The 12651-nt window shown below is 39.3% G+C and overlaps 1 protein-coding gene across 2 annotated transcripts in view; it reads right to left on the reverse strand.

The window, feature by feature from the left end:
• Positions 1-3993: 3993 nt before the first annotated feature.
• PNISR (PNN interacting serine and arginine rich protein) overlaps positions 3994-12651 on the reverse strand; it is a 23884-nt gene continuing 15226 nt past the window's right edge. Inside the window, exons 5-11 of one of the 2 annotated variants that reach the window (XM_035888786.1) lie at positions 12368-12558; positions 11623-11760; positions 10511-10610; positions 9747-9800; positions 8288-8458; positions 4662-5760; positions 3994-4396 (exon numbers count right to left, since the gene is read on the reverse strand). In XM_035888786.1, coding sequence (XP_035744679.1) covers positions 4366-4396; positions 4662-5760; positions 8288-8458; positions 9747-9800; positions 10511-10610; positions 11623-11760; positions 12368-12558 — 1784 coding nt within the window. In that variant the 3' untranslated portion in view covers positions 3994-4365. Of the gene's footprint in view, positions 4397-4661; positions 5764-8287; positions 8459-9746; positions 9801-10510; positions 10611-11622; positions 11761-12367; positions 12559-12651 lie in introns of both variants that reach the window. The other variant, XM_009649061.2, reaches the window with a different exon arrangement.

Raw genomic sequence — 12651 nt, forward strand, 5'->3', positions numbered from 1 at the left:
CTGGACAGGCGTGTTGGTTAGAAGCAAGAGCCGGCAGGCTCGGCGCCCTGCCCGCCCGCCCTGCCCCGCGGGGGCTCCGCGGCACCTGGGGCTCTGCTGAAAACTAACGCGGTGGTTTCACTTAAATTCATAGAATCATAGAATGTTTTGGGTTGGAAGGGACCCCTAGAGTCCTTGCTGCCCCCTTGCTCCCTGCGCGTGCACCTCGCCCCGGAGCGGCTTTCCGCCTCCCTTATTGCCAAGGAGCACCCTGGGCTTGCATGGCGGGGCCCAAATTTAACGACTCCTGGGCGAGGGGAGGCACGGGAGAGAAGCGATGGAGCACAGCTCTGGGGCCCCCCCCAAAATGGCCAGGCTCGAGACTCAAGACCCCCGAGCGCGCCCTCCCGGGAACCATCCACGCGCTGGTTTGCCGCCTGTCGCAGAGGCCGCCCTGCCACGATTCGCAGGCCAAGTCTGGGCCGGGGCCCAGGAGGGACGAGGCTGCCCTCCCCGCTCCCTCACCCGGGCGCTGCTGCCCAGGGCCCTGGACTGAGGTCCAGTCGAGGGGCCTGAATCCGCATGCAAGGAGCAGCTCAGAGCTGATGGACGCAGGGAGCATTTCTGCCCCTCCTCTTTCCTCTTGGCAGGCTTTGGCTTTTTCAGATCCCTACAGTGAGCTGGTTTAACATGCTTTAAATGGTGAAGAATTAAGCCAGTTTTTTAAAAGAATGGTTTTCTGACACTTTACTGAGCTGCAAGTCTCATGAGAAAGTCCCATGAAAACCAAAGCCGGCTGCAAGGGAGCGGCGCGGAGCAAGGGCAGGGTAGGCCATGGAAGCAGCAGCTGGCAGCGCTCCCATACTTCCCGGGCAGACGGATTGCAGCGGCCGGGTTCCCTGCCCACTGTGCGGATGCTGGCGTGAGCCAGCACAAAGCCAGGGTAGGAGCACCCTCCAGGCAGCAGGAGGTTTGGAGTAGCAAAACCAGTGGTGGTTTGACTCACTCCTCCCTCTAACGCTGGTCTGCTTTATCCACTGACCTTGCTCAGTGCTACAACCCTCACTGCTTGAAAGCTGCCCTTTTCCAGGCCCCCTGTAAATACAGTGTAACTCATGCAGTAGTTAAAAGTTTGGATTTTTTTTTTTTAAAGCTAAATAAGGACTGCTGAAAGATCTCAGAAGCAGCTTGTCTCAGCAGCAATTAAATAGATGGCAAACTTGCCTAATGAGTATGCGCACCGCTTCTCTCCGCACCTACTTCCCATCCGGTAAAGCTCAGGGTGCGGTGGACTTAGGAGTCATTAGTAGCACCTCAGAGCTACTGAAAAAAACAAAGCTCAACAATATCCTTTATGCCAAGACACACGGTCTCCTGAAGACATAAACGAAGCCTTCCTTCAAAGTGTGCTTCTGCATATTAGTTATGCAAATTAGTGTATTGCTTTCCATTTATTTAGCAAAGCAAACGCAAAACCTGGAGCGAGCGAGCCAATCCTTACGTTGCCAGTGCTTTTGCATTCGTGATTTTTAAAAAATTTAGTAACAAGCAATTAAATACACGCACACCGGCAAGTATTTCGCTGGTCAGGATAAGCTGGTTTTAAGCTAGAGGTAGCTATTCCATTTTTCTATTATTAAAGACTGACTTTAAGACCACAGCAGTTAAAAGCAGCAGCCTAGACTCTAACCTCTCCCACAAGACAGGGCCTTAACGACACAAATAACAGATTTTTTTTTTTCCCCCCCAAATCAGTTATTATGCCGTATTTCAACAGGCGTGTAGTTGCTCAATCTTTAAAGCTAGCGTATTTTACCCAACTACTCTTTTTTCCGGCTTATCCATGGCCACAGCCAGTTCCCGCTCTTAGATGGCATAACGGGTACCTTGGGGTATGTCTTCACATTGGGTTTGTTGTACTCATCTTCAAAACAATTTGCATGGAAACCATTTTTCACTTGATTCCACACCATCCCTTATTAACAGAAAAAATTTTTCAAGGGAACCGCCTCCGAAGGCCATGTTGCTGCGTGACATTCAAAAGCACACGTCTTGCTCTCCTGCAGTGCACTGAAGTGTTTTTGCAGAGTTTATTTTAAAATGTAAAAGAATAGAGCAACGACACAACTGAGGCTTTGCCAACATGATACATTCCCCGTTTTTGTATATATTCCCCATTTTTGTATGTATTTGCACATCACTTCGGATGTATAGAATTAAAGACTGGACGTTATTTTAGCCTTTACCATTGAAAAACATCCGTAAGGGAGTTGCTAAAACACGAAGAAGTCTAATGCCTGTGAAGCTGACAGAGTACCCATGTATTTTTAATGACTGGTGTGCTGAGTATGCTGTTTAGTAAGATTTCTGAAACAGTTAAATACAGAGATCGTATGCTCTTTTTATTGGCATACAGTCACTACCCATATAAGTGCATTTGTGTCAAAAAAATAATTTTCATATTTACAGGAAGTGTCAGAATTCCAGTTCTTGGCAGAGTATATAAAGCTTTTCATACACAATCTTTTTTATTATTAGACAGAGAATATAAAATCTGAACTGAAAATCAAATTCAATGCATCATGGAAACTGTATTCCTCAATAGCTTTTCTTAAACTTAATTCTAGTTTCCTTCTCTCTCTCTCTCTCTCAAAAGACATCCTGCTAAGACATCTGAGCTGTAATGCTACCTACTTTTCAAAGCATCCTCACTTTTACCAAGAGCCAATAGCGTACTGAGATTGGATCGATACATCCTTACTTATATCCCTACCAATGCAAGTAAAATTAGTGTGTTGCAAATTATGCCTTATTTTGCTAATAGTTATGACTGCTTACTCTATGCAAAAGGACTTAATGGAGGGGGGGGTGTTATATATAACTGATTAATTATTTATCTGTAACAGTGTTTTGATAAACATGCATGTATTCACCAGCCATTAGCTTGCTTAATAAACGTATAGTTAAAATGTGATTCTTTGCACTGAAGCAGTTTACTTCTGCGTCTAATTTATGAAAAAAATTACACTGGCAAAACCGCTGCATAGCTGAACTCTAATTAGAGTTAAATGGATTAATCTGTTCATGAAGACATGCTTTGCAAGTTGCCTGTACTAGTATATTTTTTCCTTAGAAGATACAGCCATCAAAGAGATCTTACATTGATGTTAAGCCTTTTATCTTTTTCACAATTGGTACCATATCAGACCTTCTAGGCACAGATCTCCAATCTTTTCCTGAATTAACGTTGTTCTGTAACAGTCACTGGCCTAGGGTTGTGTATTGTTGGATTTTTTTTTTTTTTTTTAAATAGTATTATTTCACACTCTCGTTAACTAACAGCAATAGTTCATTTCCTGAAGGGAGAGGTAATCAGTGACATCTTTCACTGTATGGTGATTTTAAAAACAAAATTTTAGTTACATTGCTGTCTAATCAACGAGTATTAGCTTTACAGGATCACAATTCTCGTAACACTAACAAAAATAACCAGCTTTAATGTTTACTACACATTTAATGCATGTGCCAAAATGTAAAGCTAACCTATTGTCAGTTTGCTAATGTGTACTGAATACCATTTATAAATATATTCCATAAAAACATCTAAAATACTGAGTCTTGTTCCTGTAATATCCCTGAACATCCAGAAAGTTCTCTCTGAAAACCGGGTGAGGAATAGAGTTCCAGAGCTTAACACTGTCACACAAGATCAGTCAGTTGCACATAGTCCTAGTGGGGTTCAGTCTGTTGAAGTATAGCTTGTATTACAGTGACCCATATTTTACACACACAGCATATATTACTTGCTTGTCCAAATAAAAAGGTTATTAAAAATCTATTACACATATCTAAAGGAAAAAAAAAAAAAAAGATGTCTTGTCTTTGTTATTCCACACCCCCCCCATAGATTAATCTCATCATGTCCATGGATTACATATTTTGACAAGTGTTTTACGTTAAAATCTTTTTCAAGTACTTTAAAAATTTGTTATACCAAAAAAAGCTGCCTTTTTCTTTTTTTTTTAAAAAAAAGTACTTCCTACAATTTAACACAAAATTCAGGTGCAAGAATTTTAAACAAAAAATGAACTAAAGAGCTTTATTGACATCACAGTACATTCAATAGTAATTTTAAGAACATTACAGCTGAAAGAGAATGGCCTGGTTTATATTCTTAGTAAGCACTACCGTTCTTGAAAAAATGTAATACAAAGAAATCCTATTAGGTATTTAATTCTGAGCAGCATTTGGAAAAAATACACCTATTTACAGATAAAAAAAGGATTCTGGTTTCACCTACATAGCCACAATGTGCCTCTATAATGAGACAAGCCTTTTATAACTCATGGAATTTTTAAACATCATAGCACTGGTGCCATAAATTCCTCAGCGTTTACGACGAAGAGGAGTCGTTGATCTGAAAAATAAAGGAAAAGGGGAAAAAAGTTAATTGGAAAAAATAAAAGACCCCCAAACCCACACACACTTTAGGCTTAGTAATTAATAGTTTTAAAAGATTTTTCCAAAGTTACTTTTGCCTAAGACAGAAAATTTAATAAATACCATACTTTATTAAAAAAAAGTTCATATGCCGTACACATGAAGACGAATATCAAAAAATAAAAAAAAAAAAAAAAAAAAAAAAAAAAAAAGTCAGACAAAATACTTAAAAAGTATACTACCTTGATCGTGACTTAGACTTGTGTTTGCGGCTTGCCTTCTTACCAGACCTTTGAGATTTCTCCATGGAGCATGACCGAATATGCTTCGATTTCTTAGCCTTCTTTTCTTTACTGCTTCCTGGTGATTCAGAACTACTCCTTGCACTAGATTCGGAGCCTGACCGTTTTTTGCTATCTTTGGTACAAATTTTTTTGCTTTCTTGTCTGGAATCCTGCCTTATTATTTTCACACATATTGAATCACTGCGAGAGAAAGTTCTTTCGCTGTCTCTTTTTCTCTTTAACCTACTGTCGTCATGATTGCCAGCCTTACTTTCCTTCTCCTCTTTTTTGGGCTTTTCTTTTCTTTTTTCCTGATCTCTCTCCCTTTCTCTGTTCTTTTTCCTGTCTTTATCTATACCTCCGCCCTGCTCCTTCTTCCTTTCTTGATCTTTACCCTCACTTTTATGTTTGTGCCTATTTCCAGTAGGGCTTCTACGCTGCTCTTCAGTTTTACGTCTATCCCTGCTTCTGCTGCGGCTCGCACGGTTGGCTCGCCTGTCTCTTGAACGGCTGCTACTTCTACGTCTATCCCAGCTTCTCTCTCTCGAAGGACTCAGATTTCTTCGCCTCTCCCCTCTTTCAGCACTGCGATTTCTACTTGATCTTCTCCTTTCCCTTATTTTCTCCCTGCTCCTACTCCTCTCCCTCCTATTCCTGTGGGAGTAACTCCTGCTCCTACTGCGCCTAACTTTATGTGACGGCGTCCTACTGCGACTGTGCCTCTTCTTCCTTTTAGGAGAGGAAGAACGCGAAGAGCTGCGACTACTACCTGAGCTAGTGCTATAGGATGAACTAGATACAGTGCTGCTACTGCTACTGCTTCTGCTATTGCTGCTAGTGCTACCACTGCTAGAGCTTCTTGACCCGCTCCTCCCTGTCCTCTCTTTACCCTCTTTTTTGAGTTCTATATCAGGTGCGACTGCATTTGGAGATCTTTTCTTTTCATGAACCATATCTGCTTCAAGATCTTTTGCCTCCTGTGATGCCATGTTACTGTTTTGTTCTTTGCTGATAAATTCATTCATCTCTTTTGAAACTTTTTCATTTTGTAGCTTTTCTTCTGAAAAAAAAGGTATGGAAAAGAAAAATGCAATTAATAATGTGTCACGGTAATATGTCAATAATTTCCATACTGTTACTTTTGGCAAACCCAAATTTCCAAGCACCTTTCACAACACTTATAATTACTATGCTGTCTGCCATCATAACCAACTACCTACCAAACAACTTACTTTCTTTTTTTATAATTCTAGGAAAGTTGTCCTCCTGGTTTAAAAAAAGTGTACAACCCAGACACTTTTACAAGTCCTTGATGTCATTTCCCGTTTCAGTGGTTTAAGACAAAGTTCTCCAACGAATATCCTGGAGCACCAGAACTCCCAAATTCATGTACACACACGTACTTTTTCCTCCTGCGACCTTTTGACACACCTGATTCTCCCCTCCTCCTTCCTACAGCATTCCCCTAGCGGTACCCATGCTTCCCACCTGCCTTTCAACCCCCTTCATCTGGGTTTGAGTAATCCCTGGCTGGTCTGAAGAGGCTGTATTTCCCACACAGCGCGTGGGCGGCCTCTCAGCCTCAGAACAACATTGGCTGTGCTTCTGTGTTTTGTAGGCCTCATTACCCCAAAAAAGCCTCAGAGGAGTACCTTCTGCTACAGTGATGCAATTTTGTTTTTTGAAAGAAAATATCAGGTTTATGGTGTTTTCCGAGGACAACTTAGATCAGTCCTAAATGCTAATACAAGCAATTTAGATTTTTCCTTGTTTTTAGCAGGTTTTATAGCCAACAAATTCCAAGGAAGGGAGGAATAGCATAAAAAGGAGACTTGTAGGTAATTCTTTGCTTAAGAGTCAGCGCAAAAGTTAAGACCACAGCATTTAATACAGGCAGATGGTGAAGCTCTTGCTAAACGAAAGTTAAGGTCAGTTAAGACTGTATGTAAGCTTTGTAGTCAGAAAATACTCTAAGCACGGTAAGAAGACAACAGAAGTATTTAAAATACGTTTCTTAAAAGCAACGTAGTGAGTATCAGGCTAAGGTTTTCATACAGCAAAATAAAGAAATTCAGACCTTCAGAGCATTTTCCAGAGGTTTCCAAATTTTAATGAATTCTACTTATTCCTATTCGACCTAGGATCCTTTGCATCACCGGCCGAGTTTATCTCCCCATTTTAAATTGAACCCAGAAAAAATAACTGACATACAGCATTTTTAGCCAAAAAAATGGCCTTTTGATGTGGGCCATCAGTTCCTGAATTACCTTAGGGAATAAAACCGCATCCGGAAACCCAGAGTGATCCAAATGGCAACTGATAGTCAAACATAACCCAGAAAACAATTCCATCTGGTCCCCGAGTTATTAGGTAATACAGGCAGAAGCCAGTGTTACATTAGAAGATGCTGTATTGTATATTAGAAATCTTCTGACTTTCCTAAACGCCGCTACAAATGAGACCATGTGTTTAGCATTCTTCAGTGCTTTCAGTGTATAGAATCAGCTTCTTTACTCCAGATTTATATTTATGTAAATAGCTCCATGGAGATGTCCCCAAACTGACATCTGGTTTCCTGCACTAGGAAGGCAGAGGTCATAGGCCACCACTCAGTCACTCCACACAGCTATCTTTTTATGCATAAATCTTAAAACACTCAGAGAGAGACAGGAATATTAAGGAAACCACAAGTTTAGCTCGTTCAGCCTTTTATTAAGGGATCCATGTGTCTTACTTCTAGTGCTATCATAATAGCACTTTCTTTCTCCTCCACCTTATGAACTCAGATCACGACTTCTTATCATTGTATTCATCTGTTGATCTAGACTGCTCTTCAGCAGTGCAAGGTGACTACGATACCCTTTTGACCTACGTTACTGGTGCAAAAGGACAAACCTTACCTTGTATGGATAAGCAGAAGTAAATCACAGATTTAATCTTGTATTTTTTTTAAATCAAGCCTGCCACCTTCTCAGAGGCTAAGTGTGAACTGACTGGGTTCAATAATCTTTCCCCGGTATTAGGTATAAAAACCCGGTTATGAAGATGCAGCATATGGAGACAAACCTCAACTACAACCAAGAACAGCGAGTTCAAACAAACTGCAGCCTCCCACTGCATGTTCTGAAAGGCACGCCGCTCAAGATTATGTAATAGAAAAGCAAATTTTTCAGATGACGTAAAACATGCTTCATATACTTAAGAGTATACAACTTTAGGAACCAAGTTTACATAAACTGCAGTCTGGTGCAGAAAGGTGAGATTTATCCCCCAGTCACAACTGAAATACTAATAATTTAAAAAAAATATATTATACACACGTGCATTTTTATAAAGCAATACTATTATTTACAGTGCCATATCTACAGCATATAGAGATATATATGCACCATGTCTGCTCTTTTAACGCTGATCAAGTAGTTCAAACATCGTTTTTGTTAAAACCTTTTAACTAAATAACATTATTTCTAAATTTGGCTTCATATTTTTTGGCTTAAAATGCGTTTTCTCTCCCACCAATTTACATACATGAAGTAGCAAACTCCACATACAGCAGCACGGCAAGAAGACATCACATGATTTACCTTCTAGCTGTTTTTCTAGTAGTAGTTGCTGTTCTCTCTCTTTTCTCCAAAACGCTTCCTGTTTTTGCCTGATTCTGTGTCGTAATTCCTCATCATCAGTATCAGATGATTCAGAGCCTCTGTCACTCCTCTCATCTTCACTGTCTCCTGATCCATAACCACCCAGTCCACCTGCGTGCATAAAGTCCAGTCTATCACGAGGAAAGATTAAGCTTTGTTCTTAATATTTCTGTGGGGCAAACAGGAGAGTAACATTGCCCTTCCTTCACTTCCTCTTCTCTGAAGAAGTCACTTTATTCTGGTAAGTGCCAATGTTGTTTGACTGGTGTGATCAAGGCCCCCATATCTGCATTGATGCTCACTGTCTGGTTCTACTCCTCCTGGAACAGCTCGTCTATTTTCGGCAAGCAACCACTGTGATCACAGTACTTTTTCCATTGTATGGAAGGGCAAAAAAGCTCCCTGCGGAGATCGTAACAGTGCCTGCCTCTGTATCAGCAACCGGACAGAAAATGCCTGGGACCTTTCCCAGAAGACATCTCTGAAATGACTTCAGCCGCCTCCGTAGTCCAAGGCTACAGAAATTCTGAATGCCATATCAATTTTTGTATACTGATTTAGAAAACACTGCACTTTGACAGGTATGGAGATGGAACAGAAATGGACTTTCTTCTCCCCTAGAGATATTGTAACTACTGGACTGATAAGAAAGATAAAGTCAATTTAAACATGAGACATGGAGATATTTTACTTTCTTTCAGTCTGAGGTTCTTACGATCTTTATTGAGTGAGCTTTAAAACACGTGAATACTTGTGATAACATTCAATCTAATTCATCGGAATTCCAGGTAACGAACACATAACTGATCACTGACACTGCTGTAGTATGTTTTAGATGATAAAAAGCATGTTGGGAAAGATCTTTTGCTGTTGTGTCACAAGCTGGAATTTCAATCTCTTTTTCCTGTGTTGTTTCTGGTAATATACGATATGGGAGCCTTTGTGCTTATGTACCTTTTCAATAAAACAGTAATTCCAAAGATTATGATTTTATTTATAGACTTTCACGTTACTCTTCTATCAACTTTCCTGTCTTGTTTGGATGGATCAAAATAGGAGAAAAATGTAAAACAGTATTCTCTGAAGACTGCAGTGTGCTTCTGAAACAACCATACTTTGAAAAGTAAAATTATCTACGTTTTTTATTTATTTTCAAAATTAGGACAAGATTCTCATACGCTAACTCTCACTGACTAGTCCTTTACTCCAAAAACCATCCCACTTATATCAGTAGGATCACCTGTGGAACAAACAAAGGTGCTGATAATGATAAAGTTATTGGAAAGTGGCCCACGCTCCTGGGTAATTAATATCTAGTTTCAAAATGCAATTTCTAGAAACGCAAGGCAAGAGCGAAACTCCCCCTTTAAGCCCTCTCAAAAATAAGGAACATACTTACCGAGTCCAGTGAGGGAAGCCAGTGCACTGGACTGTGCCAGCTGTTTTGCAGGAGCTTTGTATCACATCAACAACAGGAACAACATGTTAACACAAATAGCCACGATTTCATAGTCATGAGTCTATGGTATTGTTAAATCTACTACTATTGCTGTTCTTTGGAGGGAGAGAAGAAACATTAAAAACGCATCATCCATTTAAAACCAATTCTAGATTTTTCTCACCACGAAGATTTAGAATTTAACTGCAAATTAATAGTGAACAGAAAAAAACCAAATATATGCTCATAAATCACTTTCAAAGTTACAGCATCTGCACATAATTTTCAAGTTGCATATTTAGATTAACTCAGTTACGTTAAAAACAATCTGTTATGTAAGTACAATACATGTTAATAGTGAAAGCAAATGAATTACTAATTGAGGACTCAAAGTTCGTCTCTTTTCACTTCTGAACAGCTAAGAACTTGAGATAAAGATGAGAGCATTAAGAAACAGCTACGACTCAAGAGCCACTGACACAAAGGTACCGTTTTAACTAAATAAATGAATTGTATGAAAGAAATGGAATAACTGAAGTAACTCACAATACACTGCACAGGACAACAGTACATGATTACTGGATTTGAATTCTACCAAGTTGGATGCATTTTACTGGAATTGTCTTGGGGGATAACTATGGAGGTTAAATGTTCTAGAGACATGCAAATATAGAATATTTACAGAAGAAACGTTTAAAAAAAAAAAAAAAAAAGAACTGGCATACCTTTAGTTGCTTTACGGTGAACCTCTTTGGCCACGTAATAAATTTCTTCATTTGTGACATCTAAGAGAATCTCTGTCAGCAGCATTTTTGTCAGCATCATCTGAAGAAAATTGTATATACAATTAAAGGCTAAAGCCTCTTGAATAAATCCTGCATTCAAATTATAGCCATAGAGCTTCACTTCTTTTGACAGCTATGAAAGCACTCTCCTGCACATTATGTGACTTAAAAACATAAGTCTGAAATTGTTTAAATTTGACCTGATTTCAAAACTTTCAGAATAGTTTGTATTTTGATTGTGAACTGTATCCATTTGTATTACACACAGCTACCCAGGGCACTGATTCCTGATGTCAAAGATGACACAACAAATTAATATGTAAATCAGAAATGTACTTAGACCGACCCCATTTATTCTTTTAAAAAATAAAGAGTGCATTTCTGTTTGGTATGCTGCCTCACTAACCCCAATCCTGCAAAAATCATCAGAGGTTACTTTTATAGGATTTTATTATTACATATTTACTACAAAAATTGAAATGTCGGTAGCTAGTTCTCCAAGCTGCTCAGTCTGGCGGTGTGTTTTACAAAAACACATTCATCAAACTTTTTCGAATTCAGGGCCTCCATTAATAACATTTCAGTTGTACAATTAGCATACAACTATGATTTCAAAGTATGAAGTTTCTGCAGACACTGTTGCTGGTCTAGGACTTGGGTTTCTAGCACTTCCTTGCAAGAATATATTTCCTGAATTCCCTTTCACAGGAACTGAGGTTGAAGCATAGACAGGGGTGCATTTAATCATTACAGGCTTTCAGGAATTTGACAAGCTAAGCCAAACCATAGAATTAATAACGATCAATCTAAAGATTGCAGTCATTACATTCTTCCACTATTGTGCTACATATGAGTTATATAACCTACACCCTTGTCAATAGGAGAAAGATGGCATTATAAAGAGACATGCAAATATAACCCTGCTTTACTGTATGATATGTGCTATGCCTCTGTTGGCAGTATCAGGCACAGAAAAAGTGTTTTGCTTTGCTCATATTTTTCAGGCATAGCAAATAGACAGAAATACTTAGTGAGAACTATATTATTAATACCATTTGATACTCCTTTTCTTCTTCTGTCATTTCTGGTTCACTTTGCTCCTCTTGAGGAGCTGGTGATGGACTCCTGCTGATTTTCCCAACGCTTACAGCTTCTGTGTTTTCAGCATCTTCATCTTCCTCATCACTGTCCTACAAGAATAGCATCATACAGTTCAGGAAAAACTTAGATGTAAATCTCATTAGTTTCCATTTATGATAGTCAACTTGATTTACTTTGTACTGAAATCTGTATTACAGTTATCATAAAATTGTATTTCTTTTCTCCCCTCCTAATAAACACGCAGGTAGGAACCTCTCTACCCACACAAGATAAGAAAACATATAGTTGTCATTTTACAGTCAAACAAGTACTCAGAACTGCAAACCAATGAGGTAACTGCTAAACTGAAGGCAACACAAGACTTCCTAAATGGGCTCAGTTTAGCAAATACAGGTATCAGAATTTGTTCAGCTACTGATTTAGAATTCAAACCTTCAAAGACCATGTATGTTCCCAAAATACAGAAAAGAAAAAAATTTCTTCGCTCTTACAGATCAAATAATATACTTTTTCCTCTCAGACATGAACAACTTCAAAACACCACGTAAATACCAAAAAAGCAGCAGCTTAACTTTACTTTAAGTAACAGAAATAAAGAGATAACCAAGAATACAGAGTCTCTCTTTTGAAGAGACCAAAAAGTTGATACCTTTCAGGAAATACAAACCTGAGCAAAAAGCAAACCCTTCTACTTACAAATTTACTTTTCTGAGGTAACCGTGGGCCATCCCCTTCTTCAGCCTCCTCACTTTCCTTTTTCTCTTTTTTAGACATCTGTGAACGTTGCTGCTCCATCCTCTCTTTTTCCAATTTTTTCTGTTTTTCTCGTTCCATCTTTTCCAGGCCCTCACGAATCCAGGCAGGCAGAGTTCTACGCTTCACAGCATCTATATAAGCAAGGTTTACAGTTTTGTAAGATGAAAAAAACTTCCCCCCCCCCAAAAAAAACCCAATAAAAACAAAAACCAAGAACAAAGAAG

The sequence above is a fragment of the Egretta garzetta genome, unplaced genomic scaffold, assembly GCF_000687185.1.
Source record: "Egretta garzetta isolate BGI_Z169 unplaced genomic scaffold, ASM68718v1 scaffold231, whole genome shotgun sequence".
In the NCBI taxonomy this organism is placed as follows: domain Eukaryota; kingdom Metazoa; phylum Chordata; class Aves; order Pelecaniformes; family Ardeidae; genus Egretta; species Egretta garzetta.